The 19,980-nt window shown below is 38.8% G+C and overlaps 1 protein-coding gene across 1 annotated transcript; it reads right to left on the bottom strand.

Moving 5' to 3' along the window:
* Positions 1-277: 277 nt before the first annotated feature.
* LOC117294716 (protein mono-ADP-ribosyltransferase PARP14-like) lies at positions 278-15,989 on the bottom strand. Its single transcript, XM_033777228.1, has 14 exons — positions 15,853-15,989; positions 14,227-14,345; positions 13,648-13,761; positions 11,734-11,953; positions 11,358-11,612; positions 10,051-10,149; positions 9,700-9,837; positions 9,092-9,345; positions 8,728-8,908; positions 7,827-8,081; positions 7,342-7,440; positions 3,231-3,359; positions 1,773-2,861; positions 278-954 (listed from the first exon to the last, which is right to left on the bottom strand). The coding sequence occupies exons 3-14, from the start codon at positions 13,672-13,674 to the stop codon at positions 278-280; spliced, it is 3,423 nt and encodes a 1,140-aa protein (XP_033633119.1). The 5' UTR covers positions 13,675-13,761; positions 14,227-14,345; positions 15,853-15,989.
* Between the last annotated feature and the right edge of the window lie 3,991 nt (positions 15,990-19,980).

Here is a 19,980-nt window from a genome sequence, read left to right as displayed (position 1 = left end):
GGACAATAAGTATACTGATGAAACAGATAAGATGTTTAAAAACACGTGGCATTATTGTACACAGAGCAACCGGATCACACCATTTATTTTACAGTATATACTTGAATTATTATAACATGGGCTTATTGGGGGTAGATAAGTGTTTCAACTTGAAAGGATCGAAGGAGACATGACTTAATAAGAAGGCAGGAATGAGCACTGACCAAGTATGAAGTGAAAAACTACAACAGCCTTCTCAAAATGTAACCTTTGGAATTGTCTACTGTCTTTATCTAAATTACAAACCTGCTTTACGAACTGCTTTAGCTAATCCTACAATATGCTGGAGTCCAACATTTGCCGCATTCACAATGCAGTCTACTCGCTGCTTCGTCAAGTCTCCATGAACCACTCTTAACCTGCAGGCGCTGTGTGGTAGAGTAACACTATAAAGAATCTGGCCGGCTGTTGATGCACACTCTTCCTGTTCATCACCATCATCATCATCATCATCATCATCATCATCATCATCATCATCACTCTCCTCGTTGCAATCGGTGGTAATCACACAATGAAATTCTCTCTCGACAGACTCCAAGAATTTCTTGCCTTTCTCTTCACGGAACAGTCTAGCCATGCCCGTCTTGGATACAGGATAATGTTTCTCTTTTACTGCTTGTACTAATGAAGTGACCAGTTTGCGGACTGCATCTAAACCCTCCTCATTGCCCTGGATGATAAATCCTCTGTTCCTTCCACTCATCTGTGGCTGGATGGCTACAAGATTGTGTTGATGTTGTTGTCTCAAGTTGTCCAAGTCCTGACTACGATATGTGGTAATGAGGCGTACTTTGATCTCGCTTGAGGGAATGATGCTTCTGCTGGTGATATTTTTCTTGAGAAAGTTCATGATGTGTTTTTTTGTTTCATCCAAATTTCTCTTAAATCCTGCAAGTCTAATAGTTAACGTGGCACCTGAAAAAAAACATCAATTCATAACATGTAAATTCTTGCAGCTAGCCACACGTGTAAACTTTTTAAAAATGTTCCTTAAAATTGCAAATTGTGAAAAATAAAACAGTTGCCTTTATCCTCCCTTGGTGTTATCACATTTCAGATACACAAGTAAATCAATAAATGTTTAGTTTACATTTTCTACAATACCTTCCGTTGTTTATTTCTCAATTTGTAACACTTAATGCCATTGGACACTTTCGGAACAGAATTTTTTTTTTAAGTTCACAGATGTACAAACAACTTACAGGGTTTACAGAAGGTAATGGTGAATTACGATATCGAGAATTACGGATTTATTTTAAACACATGTCATGACACGGCGAAACGTGCGGAAACAAGGGTGGGTTTTTCCGTCATTTTCTCCCGACTCCGATGAGCAATTGAGCCTAAATTTTCACATTTTGTTGTTGTTTATATACACGTTGTGATACACGAAGTGTAGGCCTTGGACAATACTGTTTACCGAAAGTGTCCAATGGCTTTAAGTCGGGCCAAGATTTGTATAATATATACTCTACCTATGTTATCATCCTGAATGTTTTTTTTTTTCAAATTTATTTGCCGTATTTGAACCAATGACCTTAAAAGATTACTCATCTTAACATCAAGGAATACGTTTAAAGATTATTTCAAATAGTTTTTTAATTTTATTATTGCGATGAATAAATTTGAAACGGCTCTCAATTACCTCTTCTAGATTTTGTAATCAAGAGCGATTAAAAAATGTTTTATGGTTAGTTATTACAAGCTTTTTTGAATGAAGAACTGATAAATACCCGTTTCCTGGCTGATGCCTGCCATGACGAACTTTTGATTGTTGATCGATTCCAACAGTTTCTTCCCCTTGTGGCCTTGTACAACAGCTAATGCAGAACCTTTGATGAGAATCACATCTTCTTCTATTTCATTGTCGATGTATGCTTTAGCCTTCCTGATATCTCTGCTTGTAGCACCGTGTATTGTGATCTTCCCATCATCTGATCCACTGCATGCTGCATGAACATTCCGTGACCCTAAAACATCATGAATTGTGTCCGTAACATGCTGAATAAATTGTACCTTGATACTCCCAGCTTTGAACTCTGTCTTTTTCAAACTGTCCATCATCCTCCTTATCTTTAGCTCCACGTCTTTGATGGTTTTCCTTATTCCATCAAGTGTGATGCCAGTTTTACCATAATATTGGCTGGAAACTGTGATCTTCAGAGCTGGAAAGGACTTTTCGATCTCCTGTTCAATCCCACACATAGTAAACAGGTGTAGCTTCTCTGTATCCCAGTTGATTTCTTCTGTTGTTTGCTCAGCATCATAGTCAGCCTCCTTCTGTAACTTCTTGATGATGTCATTGATTGTTGCTTCAGTGACATCAACATCTCGTTTCGCTCCGACCAGTATCACTTCATGAAGTTGAGTATCTGTGACCATCGAGCAAGTTGTAGTAATCTTCTTGAGTGCATCAGCTACATCCTTCCACAGTGACTGTGAAACCTGAACTCTGGCTGTTTTGCATCCTCTCATGAAGTCAGTGAGAACATCGACAGCTTCCTTTTCCCAGTTCAACCATGACGATTGTTGCTGGAAGTCATCTTCTACTGGTTCCAGTTTAGCTTGAGACTTCTGAGAACCATCGGGCCACAGCAAATTGGCTTTCACATTTGCCAAGTCTTTCAGCAAATTCTTCTTAGTATTCGCACCTTTCCCATATAGGAATTCCATAACTGGTTCCTGTACTTCTACCAACACTGGTTTAGGGTGTGGAGTTGGGGCATCAAGCGGGCTCAGTCTTCCCAGGAAGTCATGATATGATTCAATCTGCAAATCTTTACCACCGAGCTTATGAGGAATGGTTAAAACATCCTGAACCACTGCAGGAATTAAAAGATATGAATGAAACATGATGCTTAAGTTCAACTTGTGCTTATAGAGTAATACTTACGGAGCTTTAAAGGGGACAAATGTGAACAGACTAGGAACCTTTCCCGAAATCATGGACTATATTGTCCTCTTTTGTTTTACCTACTCACACAGAATACAGCAAGGGACTCATGGTCTTAAAGCTTTAGTATTAAAAGAAATGTAAATTAACTAAAAGAAAAGGGTATTAACTAAAGAACAAATCATAAACAGTTATTATACATCATTTCCATATGGAATACCAGTCTTTGAATGTTAACTGCGTTTTTTTTGTTTGTATTTTTATAAAAAGTTGACATTAAAATTTGTGATGTACATACCCTTCCAGTCTTCAAAGTAAACGATTGCCTGTCCATCCATGGGTCCTGGTTGTACCTCTCTCACTCCACCGCCTCCACTCTTCTTGTTGTCAAAATACAACTCAATCATTTCTAAGTCTGGTGGAACTCCTGAAATGGGGCAGATAATACAAGCTTACAGGGACATGAATTTCCAAGAAGACACTAAATCAAGTTTAACAAACCGAAATCCCTCAAAATTTTAACATGTAGATCCCTTTTCCGTTCAAGAGATTTGGGTAATCTATATATCTCCCGTGGAAGAATTGAACATTAATTTTCATTTCAATTTTAGTTTCAATTTCAATTTCAATTCAATTTCAAACAGGTGTTTGAAATAAGTTACGACCACACTCCTCACTGACCCTCTCCCCACTGACCCTCTCCCCCAACCAAAACTGGTATTGCCATTCACTATAAGTTTACTACAAAGGCATTCGGAACAATGCACTTGAAACATCAACGTTGGTGCAAGCAGGTATTGTATTGCATAGCAACAGGCCTCCCGATTAAAAGCCGCTCAAGGTTGACCTTGGCTCAAGCCCCTTTTAAAACAAATTTCCCCATTAAAATTAAACGTTTCCCACTCCATTGGGAGTGCCCTTTGAAAAAAAAAACCGATTATGGCCTTGCCCTCTGAAAGATAAATTTCCAGGCCTGTAGTTCCTACGACCATATGTAGGAGTAGCGAGTATTAAAAATACATCTCAAAAATCAACATTTTTACAGTGTGGTACGTAAGCTGATATTTTGGCTTTGATCACAGAATAATTTGCAAAGGAACACCATGATACATTTGTGCATGGTTAAAAAAAAAAAAAAAAAAAAAAAAAAAACTTATCTATACTACTAGCGGGATGCCGCGCTTCGCGCAGACAACACTCCTAACAGACAAACTCCTAAAAATGTACCCCATTCAGCCGCATCGGAGGGCTCTTTTAATAACATTATCTATCGATTGCTAAAGTAGGCTACAAAATGGATTTGGCAAAATGTACATTCGTTTTGCTCCACAACTTTGACCAAATGCAAAGTTCTTTTTTTTACAGCTTCAAAACAGCCTTTGACGTACGTGTATAAGTTTCACAAACTTCCGTGATGGGGTAAACTCTGAAACATGAACAAACTGTATTCTAAAACGGTGTTCACGTACTAACAAGAATGTATACACTCTCTTCTTGTAAATAGTTTGTTCTATAAAAATAGTGTCCATAGTTTAAAAACAGCAAGATACGTTTTGCATCAATAGTGCAATTTCTGTATGGAGATTTATTGTAAGTCCGAGGTCGCCACCCACTTTCAACCTAAAGTGGTCCCACGGCGACCTCCTTCACCAAGCAACAGGTGGCCTGTCTCAAAACCAGACAACACACCACTCACAATACACTGACCAGAATGTAAGGAGGTTGGGCTCGATTTCACATGATTACTTTATTTGTGTAAGCTCCCGCCCCCAACCCAAAATGTTATTAATAGACACCTTTCAGGCTCCTTCCAACCTATAGCCCTACCCAATGTTTCCAAATTATAAAGCTTCCGTTTGATCCAATTCGGAGAACCGTGCTTATATAGTACAACACGAAAGTAATCCGACCAAAAAGGGCGGATCGAATGGCAGGTGGGCGGGCAAGGGGCAATGAGTGAACCAATCCGGAGAACCATCTGCGAAACACTGTCCAATGAGTCACCTGTCAGAAAGATTTCTAGGAAGTCTGGTATTACAACATCGATCAGTGGTTGACACACGGTCGCCGCCCAAACTTCCTCCAATCAGATGACTCTAAGTGGGAGTTTGGGTCAGGGTTTTGTAGACTAAATTGCAACCCGACGTCTGAAAAGACACAAACGTGTTGAATTCCACTCACACAACCGTGTTGATTTCCACAAGGATGCCATGCTACTGGACCTTCTAATTTCAATCCAAGATGGCGCGGGTTACGCTTTTAATAGTATAGATTAAAAGCATAACCCGCGCCATCTTGGATTGAAAATTAGAAGGTCCAGTGGCATGGCATCCTTGTTGAATCCAACACGGTTGTATCGTTACAGACGTCGGGTTGCAAGTCTACAAAACCCTGAACCGAACTCCCTCTTACGAGTTGTCTGATTGGCTGGAGTCACGAGCGATATCTCCTTACATGTGTGGTTGTCTGGTTTTGATATGGACCACCTGTTGGTCGAAGGGGGAAGCCGTAGGCTGCACACAGAGTCACCTCTGTGGTTGTCTGGTTTTGATATGGGCCACCGGTTGGTTTAAGGGGGGGGGAGCTGTAGGCTGCACACAGAGCCACCTCTTTAGGTTTGAAGTGGGTGGCAACCTCGGACTCCCATTAACATTCCAGAGTGACTCATTGATGTTTCGCAGAGGGGTAAATGGCATTGTGTATATGGGTCATTCCATGTCAGACCAACGCACTTTTTTACCTCATGTCTTCCGATTTTGATAAAAATTGCTGTGATTGTAGGTCCTTATGAGCAACATATGTCATCCCCCACACACAGAACGTATACACGCAAAAGTTGAAACATTTTCAAAAAGAAAGTAAATACATTACTGATTCTTTTTATATACATTGTACAGGTTTTGCCAGTTAAACCTACAACAGAGTACATGAAATCACCGTTTAAGAATAGTATGCTTTCATAGTTGCGAACTTTGTGAAACATCAACGGCTGTTTTGAAGCTGTAAACGAACATTCCATTCAAAGTTCTGAAGCAACAAAATTGTTAGAACGCAGTTTGGTCCGGACTCAGGATGTAGATTTTGCCAAATCCGTTTTGTATTAAGCAATCGGCCGTCAGGTTTTGTTATCGAAAGAGCCCTCATGTGCAGCTGAATCGGGTACTTTTTACGAATTTCTCCATACAAAATTAAACAAACTGGCCTACAAACCCTGAAAACACCAAGGCAAATGTTTTCTGAAAGTGAATTAAGTGAGAGGATGTAGGGGTAGCTGGCATACAAACCCTCAAAATAACTAGGCAAATGTTTTCTGAAAGTGATTTAAGTGAGAGAATGTAGGAGTAGTTATTAAAGACCAATAACATTACCGTTTCTATTATTTTAGTTTGTATAGGGTTCCACAGATAATTATGATAACATATATAATTTGATGTTTTATCAGGGGACTTCGTCACGCAGGGCGCGCGCCCCGGCGGATGTTGACCAGAAAGTTTACATGAGAATTAATTGATATGAGAACAAACTAAAAATTAATGAGGCCGACGCTCGGTTACTCCCAAAAGCGGTGGTAAAAACAGTAGATAAGATGTTGCACAGCATGTTCCGAAAACTCGCTTTATTTGGTGCTCAGACAACTTTGTATGTGTCGTTGGACGCACGCTCTATAAATCACGATGAATGGGGCCTTAGATTCTAAAATCGTGTACACGTCATTGGAAACAAAGCAAAAATCATTCAACAGTTATAGCAACCAATCATTAAATATATTTGTTTTCAATACAATATTGCAGAAATTGACTTAAAAGTCAATACGTTAAAGTCCATACCAACTGGCGCGTTTTGTTTTATCTGCTGTATACCGGAACTTCTTCGAATCTTCCTTTTCAGTCAGATAAACTCCGCGGCTATTAGTGGCTGTGATTATGAGTTTGTTTTAAAACAGGGTACCACTTTCATACAAGCCTTTTTAGTCGGATTTCTCCTCTGCTATTAGCAGCGGTGATAATTGATGGGGGGGGGGAGACCAGACTTAGACCACTCAAATCCGTGGCTATCGGTGACTATGGATTTGTTGCTAAGGGAACCAACTATCACTGCTGATTCCAAATTCAGCGTGTTATACATTTTCCGATTGGCCCGTCTCCATATAAATTAACAAAACTAGACGTACAGACCTTCGAAATAACAAGACAAATGTTTCACAAAGTTCGTAACTATAATGAAAGCAGTTTGAGCGGGACTCAGGATGTACATTTTGCCAAGTGTAACTGAATTATTTTTACCTGTAAGAATACCTCCCTTGCCCCCACATTACCTTTTACAACATTTGTATACTAGAATCCTCCTCATCTAGCGGGGTGCCGCGCGAAGCGCGGCATCCCGCTAGTAATTATTAAGAACAATCAAACCTTGAACTAAGATGGCGTCAGCATGATGAACTTTCTTTGCCGTCAATGAAGCACCTTTCATTTTTGCCAGATATATTTTTCTTATAACATTCTCCAGGTCTATATAATAAAAGACAATGTCAAATTACACAGATTAACCGTCTTCAAGTTTCAATAGGAGACTTTCCAACGCTAGGCGGCAGCAGACATACCGGGTAAATTTCCATTGTTTACGTAGTTCTGAACATGCGCATAATTCTGAGAACAATGGATTTACCCGGTAAGTCTGCTGCCCTCTATCGTCCCAGAAAGACTCCCATTAGGGTTGTTTTTTAGAAAAAAAGATATGCAAATTAACTTTTCTTTTAGTTTCAGAAGGGGTTCGAAACTCAAATTTAAATTAACAACAATGGCTTTGCCAAATATAGGAACTCTTGTACTCAATTGAAATATTTTGAACTTAAAAAAGTTTTATTTATTCATTTGTTAGAAAAGAACCATCTTACATGGGATATCACTTGAGAATGTACAAATAGCTGTTCCAGGCTTCTCTCCATATTGGATTGTTGGTTCCTCATCCATGGATGCTCTATCGCCAATAAAGAGCTTCACATGCTCAGATGAGCAGCCATCTGGTATCCCTTCTAGAAACAGACATCGTGCATTGACTGGAAGTGGACGATGTTTCTTCTTGGTAATCAGTTTGACCTTCAGCTTGGCGCCATTTATTTTGTGCCACCTCTTCTCCACGTCAACAGTAACTTTGTTTAAAGTAAATATTTCGAGAGAAAAAGACCATGACAAAAGTCTGAGGTAAAATCTACTGTGATCAGTCTAGGTTACCATGAGCATATAAGTAACCATAGCCACAAAGTACAACCAATCAAAATCCATCTGCGTCTGTTGGACTGACGTTGTAACACCCATAAATGTAATAAAAAACATAAATGTAATATCAACCATAAATGTAATAAAAATCCACCATAAATGTAATATCAACCATAAATGTAATAAAAATCAACCATAAATGTAATAAACCGATCAACCATAAATGTAATAAAAATCAACCATAAATGTAATAAAACCCGGTACAAACAAAAATCTTCAATAATCATTCAAATAGCCTAAATTTCCTCGGATTCAACAAAAAACCAAACACGAAAGCATTAAAACGTCTGTAATTTCATTGCACTTTACACTGATTCAGGTAAACCACAACAAATCAGAGATTTGTCGAGAGACCCTAAGAGAATCAGAGACCCTAAGCCGTATAACTGCGGAGCAGTGGGCCGGCCGGCTTTGCCACAATTCTCTCCGGACTGCAGATTTCTATGGGAAAATACCTTGGCTGTTTAGGTTGATTTTCACCTGGCAAGCTTTTATGGCTTTTAATAAGACAACACTCACCTGATTGGTCCTTGAAGGTAATTCTTACGGCACCCGTCTTAGAATCTTTCTTCAGTGTTTTTATTTCACCTCCTCCAGATTTGCGACTATTTTCAAAATGAAGCTTCAGGACCTCATTTTCTGTGGACGGTTTGAAGCCAGTCACTTCAATCAGTTGATCATACTCTTCCTCGTGGTCATTCTGGAGCATTTCATGTGTATCAACAACCCAAGGTCAAGAAAAATACGAATTTTATCATTATCGAAGTACGGCTGTTGATTCATCTATAGGTAATTTGACAAGCTTCATAACGTGATCTAGGGAGTTTAAAAATTGACCCTGCAAAATAGATGGTTTTATATTGTTATCTCCTTGGAATTGTACCTGGACTCTTCGGCCTACTTGTGGTTTCTTCGTCTCTACTTTCTGGCCAGTCTCTTGTGCTTCAGCTCCCTTGATGCTTGATGCTACATTACCGGTACCTCTTTTCACCTTTTCAGGCCTTGTCTTGCCAGAGATGTCAGAGACGGACGCCTGATCACCATGGCTCAGCTTCCCAAGACGTTCTCGATAAATTTCAACTTGTACCTCTTTCCGACCAATCCTGTGGGTGTCTTTACACAACACTTCTTTTACAACTGGATGATAATAATTGATATAAAAAGATGTCACACAAATTATTATCAAAATGTAATGTTTTTAAATGAACAAGAAGTTTTGTCATTATTTCCTGTCCAAACACAAATGGGAACAATTTATATACTTGCTGGGCCCTACTAATGTATATACTGAAATAAGATTTTAAAAAAAACCTTGATTTTTTTTAATATTTTTGTATATATATATATATTTTTTTTATAGATATTACCACTTTATGTCTTATTGGCTCTAAATAGAATTGCGTTTGCTTTTCTAAGGGAAGTAAGTTTCTGAATCGTTTGGATTGTTAAGTAAGATGGTCATAATTCAAAATAATTTGTTTGGACACATACCATTCCAGTCTTTAAAGTAGACTACTACGTTTCCATTCTTAGGTCCTGGTTGTACGTATGTCACTCCACCACCTCCACTCTTCTTCTTGTTGTCAAAATAACACTCGATGACGTCCAGACTTACATCTTTTGAAAATCCTTTTTTAGAAAAATACGTAAATAAACAAGCACTCAGTATAAATGTCAAACTTTGTCATTAAGGAAGTAAAGATAACACATAAAACAATGTTGTTTCTTTTTTTTTTCCCCTCAAAGTTTGAAAATAAATGCAATGTTGGGAGAACTTGACTATGGCCATAATAATACAACGAATAATCTGAAAGGTAAATTATTTAAAAACAAATATTTTACCTGTCACTAAGATTGCATCAGCTTCACGAACTTTATCTGCCGTTAATACAACGCCTTGCAGTTTCTTCTTAGAAATATTGGCTACAGCTGCATTCAAATCTGAAGGATTTAAGAGAAAGGCCTAGTCATTAAATGGTGTAACCGCAAACCTTTCCATCAAAAACTTGTAAAAAAATTATTACATTTTACATTTTTATATGCAATATAAATTCACATAGGCCTCAATGTCAATGACATTTGAAGATTGGGAAGCACTTCTATCTTGGTAGAAAATCCTATCCTTCAATATCCTAAGGTATTTTTGTTCAGTTACAAACTGATACTTGTAGTTTGCTTCAGTAAATTCAAAGTTAAACAAATCTTTCTTATAAATAAACACTCAGTTTCTTCTCAGAAATAAGGGAATAAAAGGGTAGCGACGAGTTCTTTAACGGCCGTTTAAAACCGGCAGGGTCGTTGCCGTGTGATAAAGGCCCGAGCCAAATTCATAAATGCCCTTTTGTTGAAAAACGTAAAAAAATACAATTATTGACACTTTGACAATTGAAAATTCGAGGTTTGAAGTATTTGAGGTTTTTTCAAAAACTTTGTGAAGAATCTGTTTGATGCGCGTGGGTTGTGTGTACGCGCGCGCGCTTAGCAATAGATTAGGCGCGCGCGCTTAGAAATAGATTACGCGCTGTTACTAATGCTAGTCGTACATCATACAAATCAAAATTGCGTCATTTTCAGAGCGTGACAATATTGGCGTACGCGCGAGCCCGACACGCGGAAGCCAGCCGGTTATAAACAGCTCCAGCTGGTCATTATCAACCGTTTAAACACCCCACGTGACGCGCTCTCCACCAATAGCAGAAGCGAAACTGTCTGGGTATTTATGAATAATGATTTATACACTGTTAAACATTTAAAGCAGTATAAAGAGTATTTACTATCAATCTCATTCCTTTGTACTTTAGCAAACTGAAAAGATAACAAGACATCCAGTTTTTGTTCGTGAGTGATGTCATCAAAATGTGATTTGAAAGAATCGATGAGGATGTTTCGCCTGGTTCAGGGGGTAGATTTTTTAAAATAAAAAATTCACTTTCCGGTTAGAACTGCCTAGGTCAAACAGTTTAGTTAGCCCTTTCAGATTTTTCAACCGATTAAAGTCGAGTTCACATCATTGGCAAATCCGTATTCTTCATGATCAAGCTAATAAAGAGTGTCAAAATTTAAAACAACTTTTGAAGTCGTTTACTTTGCATGCTAATCACAACTTCCCAAACAAAAATAGCTAGTTTAATGTGAGACTGCCTCATTACCTGGGATATCACTTGAGAATGTACATAAAGCTGTCCCAGGCTTTTCTCCATATTGGATTGTGGGTTCCTCATCCATGGATGATCTATACTCAATAAAGAGCTTAATATGCTCAGATAAGCAGCCATCTGGTATTCCTTCTAGAAACAGACATCGTGCGTTGATCGGAAGTTGACAATGTTTCTTCTTCGTGATCAGTTTAACCTTCAGAGTGGCACCGGCTAGCTTGTGCCTTTTCCCAGCCACTTTAGAAGTAACTGGTATTCAAGACAAAACAGAAACAAACAGTTTGATATTATTATTAAACTGAATGACCTACAATGGTTTGTCTAATATCTTCACATACAAGGATTCAATGCTTTACACGCTAACATTAACCTGATTGGTCCTTGAAGGTAATGCTGATGGCACCAGTCTTAGATTCCCTCTCAAACGCTTCTATTTCACCTCCTCCAGATTTGCTTGGATTCTCAAAGTAGAGCTTCAGCAACTCAGTATCTGTTGAACGTTTCACACCAGTCACTACAATCAGTTGCTCATATTCCTCCGGTTCATCTTCCTCCAATTCAACTTCCTCTGGATTATCTGGTAAGTTTTCCTGCCATAAAGGTGGTTTGAGAGAGTGACATCATCTTTTCCAAAATATCAGTTATCGGTAAAGTAAATGATGCAGCCTAATAAAAATAACAGTAGTAATTATATCATACAAATTTTACACTGCCCATTGTTAGTTGCATCCTGGTGCAGCTTACTCTCTAATCCTGACCTTTCATGTTTGCCGGCATTGTTATATTGTTTAAGCAGATTCTAAAGCAGAATTCAAGCGGATTTTTAAGCATGTTTTTAAGCAGATGTTAGCAGATTTTAATAAAGATTTTAAGCACATTTTAGAGCAGGTTTTTAGGCAGAAATTTAAGCAGTTTTTTAAGCAGATTTTCAATCAGGTTTATAGCTGATTGCTTAGAAGATTGCTCAGCAGGTTTCCAAGCCGATTGCTAAGCAGCCTAAAACGTTGTCTAAAATCTGCTTAAAAATCTGCTTTAAAACCAAATTAAAAGTCTGCTTAAACATCTGTTTTTAGAAACTGTCTAGTCCACCTTTAGTACCCCAGTCTGTTGGCCATTCCCTCCATACTGTGTAGTGCATCTTTATCAATATCTGAGTCTGTTGGCACAACCCGCCAAACTGTCTAGTGCACCTTACGTACCTGAGTTTGTTGGCCAGTCCCTCCATACTGTATAGTGCATCTTCATCAGTATCTGAGTCTGTTGGCACAACTTGCCAACCTGTCTTGTACACCTTTAGTACCCGAGTCTGTTGGCCAGTTCCTCCATACTGTATATTGCATCTTCATCAGTACCTGAGTCTGTTGGCACAACCCGCCAATCTGTCTAGTGCACATTTAGTACCCGAGTCTGTTGGCCAGTTACTCCATACTGTATAGTGCATCTTTATCAGTATCTGAGTCTGTTGGCACAACCCGCCAAACTGTCTATACTAGTGCACCTTACGTACCTGAGTTTGTTGGCCAGTTCCTCAATACTGTATATTGCATCTTCATCAGTATCTGAGTCTTTTGGCACCAACTTGCCAAACTATCTAGTGCACTTTTAGTACCCAAGTCTGTTGGCCACTTCTTCCATACTGTATAGTGCATCTTCATCATTACCTGAGTCTGTTGGCACAACTCGCCAAACTGTCTAGTGCACCTTTAGTACCCAAGTCTGTTGGCCAGTTCCTCCATACTGTATAGTATAGTATCTGAGTCTGTTGGCACAACTCGTCAAACTGTCTAGTGCACCTTTAGTACCCAAGTCTGTTGGCCAGTTCCTCCATACTGTATAGTGCATCTACATCAGTATCTGAGTCTGTTGGCACAACTCGTCAAACTGTCTAGTGCACCTTAAGTACCCAAGTATGTTGGTAAGTCCCTCCATACTCTATATTGCATCTTCATCATTACCTGAGTCTGTTGGCACAACTCGCCAAACTGTCTAGTGCACCTTTAATACCCAAGTCTGTTGGCCAGTTCCTCCATACTGTATAGTGCATCTACATCAGTATCTGAGTCTGTTGGCACAACTCGTCAAACTGTCTAGTGCACCTTAAGTACCCAAGTCTGTTGGCCAGTCCCTCCATACTCTATATTGCATCTTCATAAGTACCTGAGTACGTTGGCACAACTCGCCAAACTGTCTAGGTGCACCTTCAGTAACCCTGCCTATTGTTTTATGATAAACATATTTCCTTAAACATAAAATACAGATACAAAGAGTAAATTTTACAATATACCTTTGCACCACCTGTTTCCCCATCCATTTCACTCTCAATTTGAATGGCTGCAGCTGTCAGGTTAGGACTTTCTGAAGCAGCGTTAGAAAGAAGAGGGCGTCGTTTTGTTGGTATCTGAACATATAAAATCAAACTAATTTAGGCTTTGATGCGATACAAAACATTATGATAACAAGAAAATCCTAAAAAACATTCAAGGGAAAGAAAGAAAGAAGGAGAGAGGTGAAAGATTGGTAAGCAGATTACAAGCTGGACAATCGCAATGATCATTTGTTTTTCGGTTAACTGTAAAAAGCCACACTACCCAAGACGGTTTTATTACTTTGCAGTGACAACCCACAAATTATGCATTTGGCATTTCAAGGTGGACAGAATTTTTTTCACGACGTTTAATGAAAACCATGCAATTTCGGGGCATGTTTGTGTGGATCATTTTATTCTACTTTTAAACATCTTTCTAACCATCTCATTTTAATAACAAACGGTTTCAAACGCTTTTCATGGACCATAGAGCTAAGACCAACTCGACCGATCCAAGGCAACTTGTCCCTTTTTAAGATCAACCGAATCTTCAGGTACCTCTGAAGATGAAAACACTGTAGTACTAGGGGGTGCTTGGCTGTCTTGAACTTGTAGGGAAATAGTTTGTCCATCAATGACTATCTCAAGAAGAGGCCTTGCTAACACATAACTAACACCTGTGTAGAAGATACAAATTTGTGGGTTGAAAATAAGTTTGCTCAAGAATACACCATTACAAAAAACTCCACACAAACACAGTACCAGCTTAAACTTAAATTGACACATTGATTGCACATTGAGAGACTGAACAGTTTAGTAAATAAATTGCTTTAAATATGTGACTCCAAGATTGTACTAATCATACATTTGTTGACAACAAGTTGCTCAATAATATCCTCTTTAAATAACTCCACATTGGATGATGAGACTTGAGGAACTGCATGATGTGACATATCACTATATATGTTGGTTTGTGGTAACTCACCATGTGTATATCTACTTGCCAGGTAGAGTTTTTTATTTAGAGAAATGTATTGCTGTTTGCATTATTGTTACTAAATGCATGATATATAGGTAGGCCTCCATTGTAACGGGAAACCATCTGTACAAATTTGTGATGCATATGATCATAATTTGAACTCTGGACTGTAACCATTTCACTCAGCGCAATATTGCATTGTTATCTTTGTTTCAGAGGCCTATAACTCATACATATAGACCCATGTTATTTGACAGTTGTCATAGTATTGTATATTCCTCATTCCTAACCGCCTGAGCACAGCTTGGGTAAATCAACAGATTTTCAGACTATAGGTTTCTAGTGCCCCCCCCCCCCCTCGCCACCACCAATAGGGATAGTGCTGACAAAAATTAAAATACACAAAAAGAGAGAGAAAAAAAAGGGAAGACAATATTCTGTACAATGGTTTTTTTTAAACATTGTAGGCCTAGCTAGTGAATAATATCAATCGCCATCGGCCACAAATGCCAAAAGCGGAAATGTTTCTTTATTATTTGTCACGGTGCACTCACCCTCTCCGGTACGTCGCTCTTTAATAGATTTGTACAAACAAGAATATAGAACTTTAAAGGCAGTGGACACTATTGGTAGTTACTCAATAATATAATTCAATGGCTCAATGGATAATTATCAGCATAAAATGTTACGGTTATGGTGACGGAGATCATTCCATTGAAATCAACCTTGACCATGCTGAGGCATCTTGCGGAGTCTTAAAGGCAGTTGACACTATTGGTAACTACTCACTCATATTTATTAGCATAAAACCTCACTTGGTAACGAGTAATGGGGAGAGAATGATAATATAAAACATTGTGAGAAACGGCTCCCTAAAATCTAAAAGCACACAACTTCGTGTGACAAGGGTGTTTTTCTTTCATAGTTATCTCGCAACTCAGACGACCAATCGAGCTCAAATGTTTACAGGTTTGTTATTTTATGCATTTGTTGATATACACGAAGTGAGAAGACTGGTCTTTGACAATTACCAATAGTGTCCACTGTCTTTAATGCATTAGGCCTAAACTGAGCGCAATTTCCCCGTTTGGACTATAATCATTATATGTATGGACAACTTGCCCCCGATCTCTAAGGTAAACAGCTATGAAATGGGGCCTATCATTCACTATAAATTATTTAATTATTTAGAAAGCACAACTTACCAGACTGTTCAACAAAAGCAACTTTATACCAAGAGCCATCAGCATCTGTCCCCAATAAACGAATGCTGTCTACGTCGCAGTTGCCTCCCTGTTTGGACTGAAAATAAATGCAAAACTTATACTTTATTTCTTTTACACCATTGCTTGTATACACCATAGCGAAACTCTGTTGCTCTTGTCGTTGTGTCACGCTGATCATGCACAAAACGGAGGGTATTGCGTGTACAAGGGGGAACTCCCTTTTGCTGATTGAATCACCGGTTATGTTGAAATGTTTCGTGACTTTGAACCGGGGTCATTCCGTGTCAAAGGGTAACAAAAGTTACGACACGAATTGTGCGGATCTCATTAAAAATAGACTACAGCAAAGTCTAGGTTTTCAAAGATACATAGTTCCAAGTTAGTCCAAGTTCTATTTCTTCAAACACTTTAGTTTAATGGTTAAACTAATAGGAAATGGCTTTAGACATACCACATAGTATGCTGGGTGGAAGGGGGGGGGGACTAGTCATACATGAAGTAGATTAAATTTAACATCTCAACAAAGGAAGCCAGAGAACAACACTTGACCCTCATTTCCGGTTACCTACTTTAACAATTTAAGAATGTTGCCCAAACTGATGTTCATGTTATATTGAACCCATCCATGGTCCCACGAATACGGGCATGATTGGCAAAATGGGGTTTCTAAATAATAAGCAGCCTCGTCCCAGAAGTTTGTTTCGATATTGAAAAACTACAAGTGTGATTAGTTCTTGCAGTTTTAAGAGTGGTGTACACCAACGTTTGCGTGTATAAGTTTCGACTAGAGATCTCAAATCAAAATTTTGTTTTAATAGTGCGTGTTCCTTGCTCTTTTTTAAACTTATTGATTGTCCACCATTGAATAAAATGGTATCACGGTATAATCCTTTAAAGTCACCTGGAAATAGAATTGTTTTTCTTTCAAACACAAGAGTTTATGCTTATGAACACTAAAACAATTGTTTTAGTGATTGTTTGTCACGATTTATATGTTTAAAAATTTGAAGTGGCAACCTTCATTTCCATTCGTTCTACATTGTTTAAGTACAATCCGTGATGCTCACCTTCGATTCTCTCCACGGTCATATTAAGTTTTTGGTACACAGATTCCAAACTGGTAAACCGCGGTTCCGAAATAGGTCATAACCATAACTCGCAGAAAGAGTGAATTAGAGGAGAGACCTATATGCTAGAAATACATCCCAACATCCTGTTCGTTCGTTTGAGAAGTAATGTTGACTGTCTCGTGTCAGGCGATTATTAATATTAACAATAACACAGCTTGGCTGTTATTTTCCCGCTTCTTTCTGGATCCTTCCCTTAATCCCTCTCCCCTCCCTCTTTCTATAAATGGATATGTATTTGTTTATACAATTGTTTTATGCCTTTGAAGAAGGTCTGGTTTGAATCGAAAGCTAAAGGCCATCTACCCTATTTATTAATAATAATAACACAGCGATATTTTGTTTCACATCACAACTTGAAGTTTGGATACAAAGGACACGCAGGGTGCTTTTTACTATAAGTTATCCTTGATTCAGTGGGATTCAAACGAATTTTGTTGGAAAACACAATTGATGCTATCCAAGTCCCTTTGAAGAACCGATATACTTTGTATCACTCAAAACTTGAAGATTAACATAAATCAATTGGTATAAAAAGGACGAGCAGGGGTTTTACTCATGATGTTTGATTTAGTGAGATCCAAATGCGCTTTGTGAGATAACACCATTCGGATACGTGCTTTCCAAGCCCCTTTATCTTTATCTCGAGTGAGAACGAGTTTTACTCGTCCTAACTTATGACTAGCCTTATAAGGGAACTTTACATTAGTGGTTTTTTGTTAAGTTGCTTGCAGTGTAAGCACTTTATGTAATCCACCATATTACATAAACTTCAGTTTGTATACCTCATGTATAGAATCCTCTAATCTGATTGGTTAAAAATGGAGTCATGGAAATAGCTATGCCCCCTTTTTCTACTAAGATGACGTCATAGTGACTATGCCCGGGGCATAGTCAACTGACTATGCCCGCTCTGAAAATAACGCAACTATGATAATGTATAATTTACGACTATACGTTACGTGTCACGGCGCGACCTTTCTTCGCAGACGACCTTTCACCATAAAGTCAGAGTGTTGTTGATTAGAAGAATCTTTACTCGGTGTATACAAGAAATATTGACTGCTTAATAATCGGGAAACAGTTAAAATTATAGGCCCTCGGTGATGTCAAAACCATGGCTATGCCCTCAGCTTCGCTTCGGGCATAGTCATGGTTTTCGCTGAGGGCATAGCCATGGTTTTGACATCACCTTGGGCCTATAATTTTATCTGTGCCCCTCATAGCAGTCAATATACAATAGTGAAAACCCGATTACACCCTTTTTTTGCATGACATCGATTTAAAAAAAAATGAATAAAACGCTCACTGGGAGATAAACTCCAAGAGGGAAATTAGTGTCATATTTTGTTTCTCATCAAATATTAAATTTCAGTCTGAAATATTTCAAGGGATATGTTTTCTACTATCATCATCATTAGACCGTGTAATGTTTGGTGTAAATCTGTGATCTTAGACAAGTTTTGTCATATCAATTCTGTAATGTTCCTTTAAGTTGTTTATAAGTCCTAAAAAGTATAGGACTGTCTTTGTTATATCGACAGGCAAGTCATTGGTCCAAAACACTGCCTTGGGGTATGCCTAATGGACCGGTCATTTCCGAGGTACCCATCTATCAAAGGTCATCTTCTTTGTCGATGAACGCAACTTTGGAACGTTTTCGAATCTTGAACAGTCCAAAACGGAACCGGGTCGTCATTCATCCATGGAACCATTCTACACATCAAATTGGTAACGTTCAGTGGTATGAAGTAATGTTTGAGATGGCCCTTGTATCTCCACGCAAAGTACTCATTGTACTTGTCGTCATTTCTGTCAAGGTATCGAATGTATTCAACAAGTTTCTCACTGGATTCGAAGTCAGAGATGTGGATAAAGGAGTTTGGTGGTGCCAAGCGTTCGTACGCTCTCTTTTTATCGCCATAGATTATCGGCACTGAACCTGCCAAAAGTGCGCTGTCCCAGAATTTTTCCGTAATATACTCGTCACATTCCGTGTTTTCAAGAGCAAGGTAGAACTTATACTTTGCCATTGCTTCCATACAGCCAGTATTGGCGGAATAAGGCATTGAAACATTTTGGTTTACCACAATACAGGGTTCCGCACTTACCGTAAATATCAATTGGTATAAGTTTGTGGAGGTGTTGAACGTACGAGAGTCGCGGCAAAAGAGTATTGTCACAGTTACTCGCCATCCACGCCACAAGCTTCGTTTTACCCTCTTCGGCTCGCTATTCATCGGCTCGTTCGGGATGTACTGGCTGAAAGGATGGACTATTTCGGATTCGCATTAAAATCTGCTACAAAAGGGTCTTAAAGTCGGGGAGATACAACTGGTACCTGGCTGCAGCTTCAGATGCAAAGAGGAACCACTTGGTTCTGTTAGTCATCACTTCAAGCGCAGCCTTCTGGTACGGTTCGTACATGGTTAAGGTAATCCATGTTGAGAATTACCCCGTCGCATTGTTTTAACACATCAGGTTCGAGTGTTTCAATAGGTTCAATGGCACATTGATGCTCTGGGCAAAAGAAACGAGCTGTGACTGGTTTCTCCGATGGATTCCTTCTTCTAGCCTCGTCCATGCGATCGCAGAGATCTTTGAATTCTATCCAGACTTTAGAGACAGGATTTGCCTTGAAGATTGCAATCCTTTTCGTACACGGTTTATCCGGAACAGGTGGATCTTTTGAGGTCTGATTGTTTCCAGTTTGCTCTTTCAGTTTAGTCACCATTCTAATAGGTCCATGGCTACCTTCGTTTACTACAGTTTTTGTTGTTGAACTGTATAGAAGGTCAAAACAGCAATAAGAGAGCAGGAGTGTTTCAAGAAGCAGGAGCCAAACAAACCACATGGGTGGCCTGGGTACCTGAAAACAATACAAAATTATGTCATTATTAAAGGCAGTGGACACTCATGGTAATTACTCAAAATAATTATTAGTATAAAAACTAATTTGGTAATGAGGGGACTAGAGAGC

This window comes from Asterias rubens, chromosome 9, assembly GCF_902459465.1.
Source record: "Asterias rubens chromosome 9, eAstRub1.3, whole genome shotgun sequence".
NCBI lineage: Eukaryota > Metazoa > Echinodermata > Asteroidea > Forcipulatida > Asteriidae > Asterias > Asterias rubens.
The sequence above is the reverse complement of the archived record's forward strand: the minus strand, read 5'-3'. Positions and strand labels throughout refer to the sequence as shown.

Bases quoted from the DNA above. Each gene is read 5' to 3' on its own strand.
- LOC117294716 (XM_033777228.1), bottom strand. From the start codon at position 13,674: ATGGATGGGGAAACAGGTGGTGCAAAG. The intron at 3,360-7,341 runs GTTTGATTGTTC...GCCCCATTTCAG, and splicing joins TGACGCCATCTTAGTTCAAG to GAGTTCCACCAGACTTAGAA. The intron at 2,862-3,230 runs GTATGTACATCA...TAATTCCTGCAG, and splicing joins TTACTTTGAAGACTGGAAGG to TGGTTCAGGATGTTTTAACC.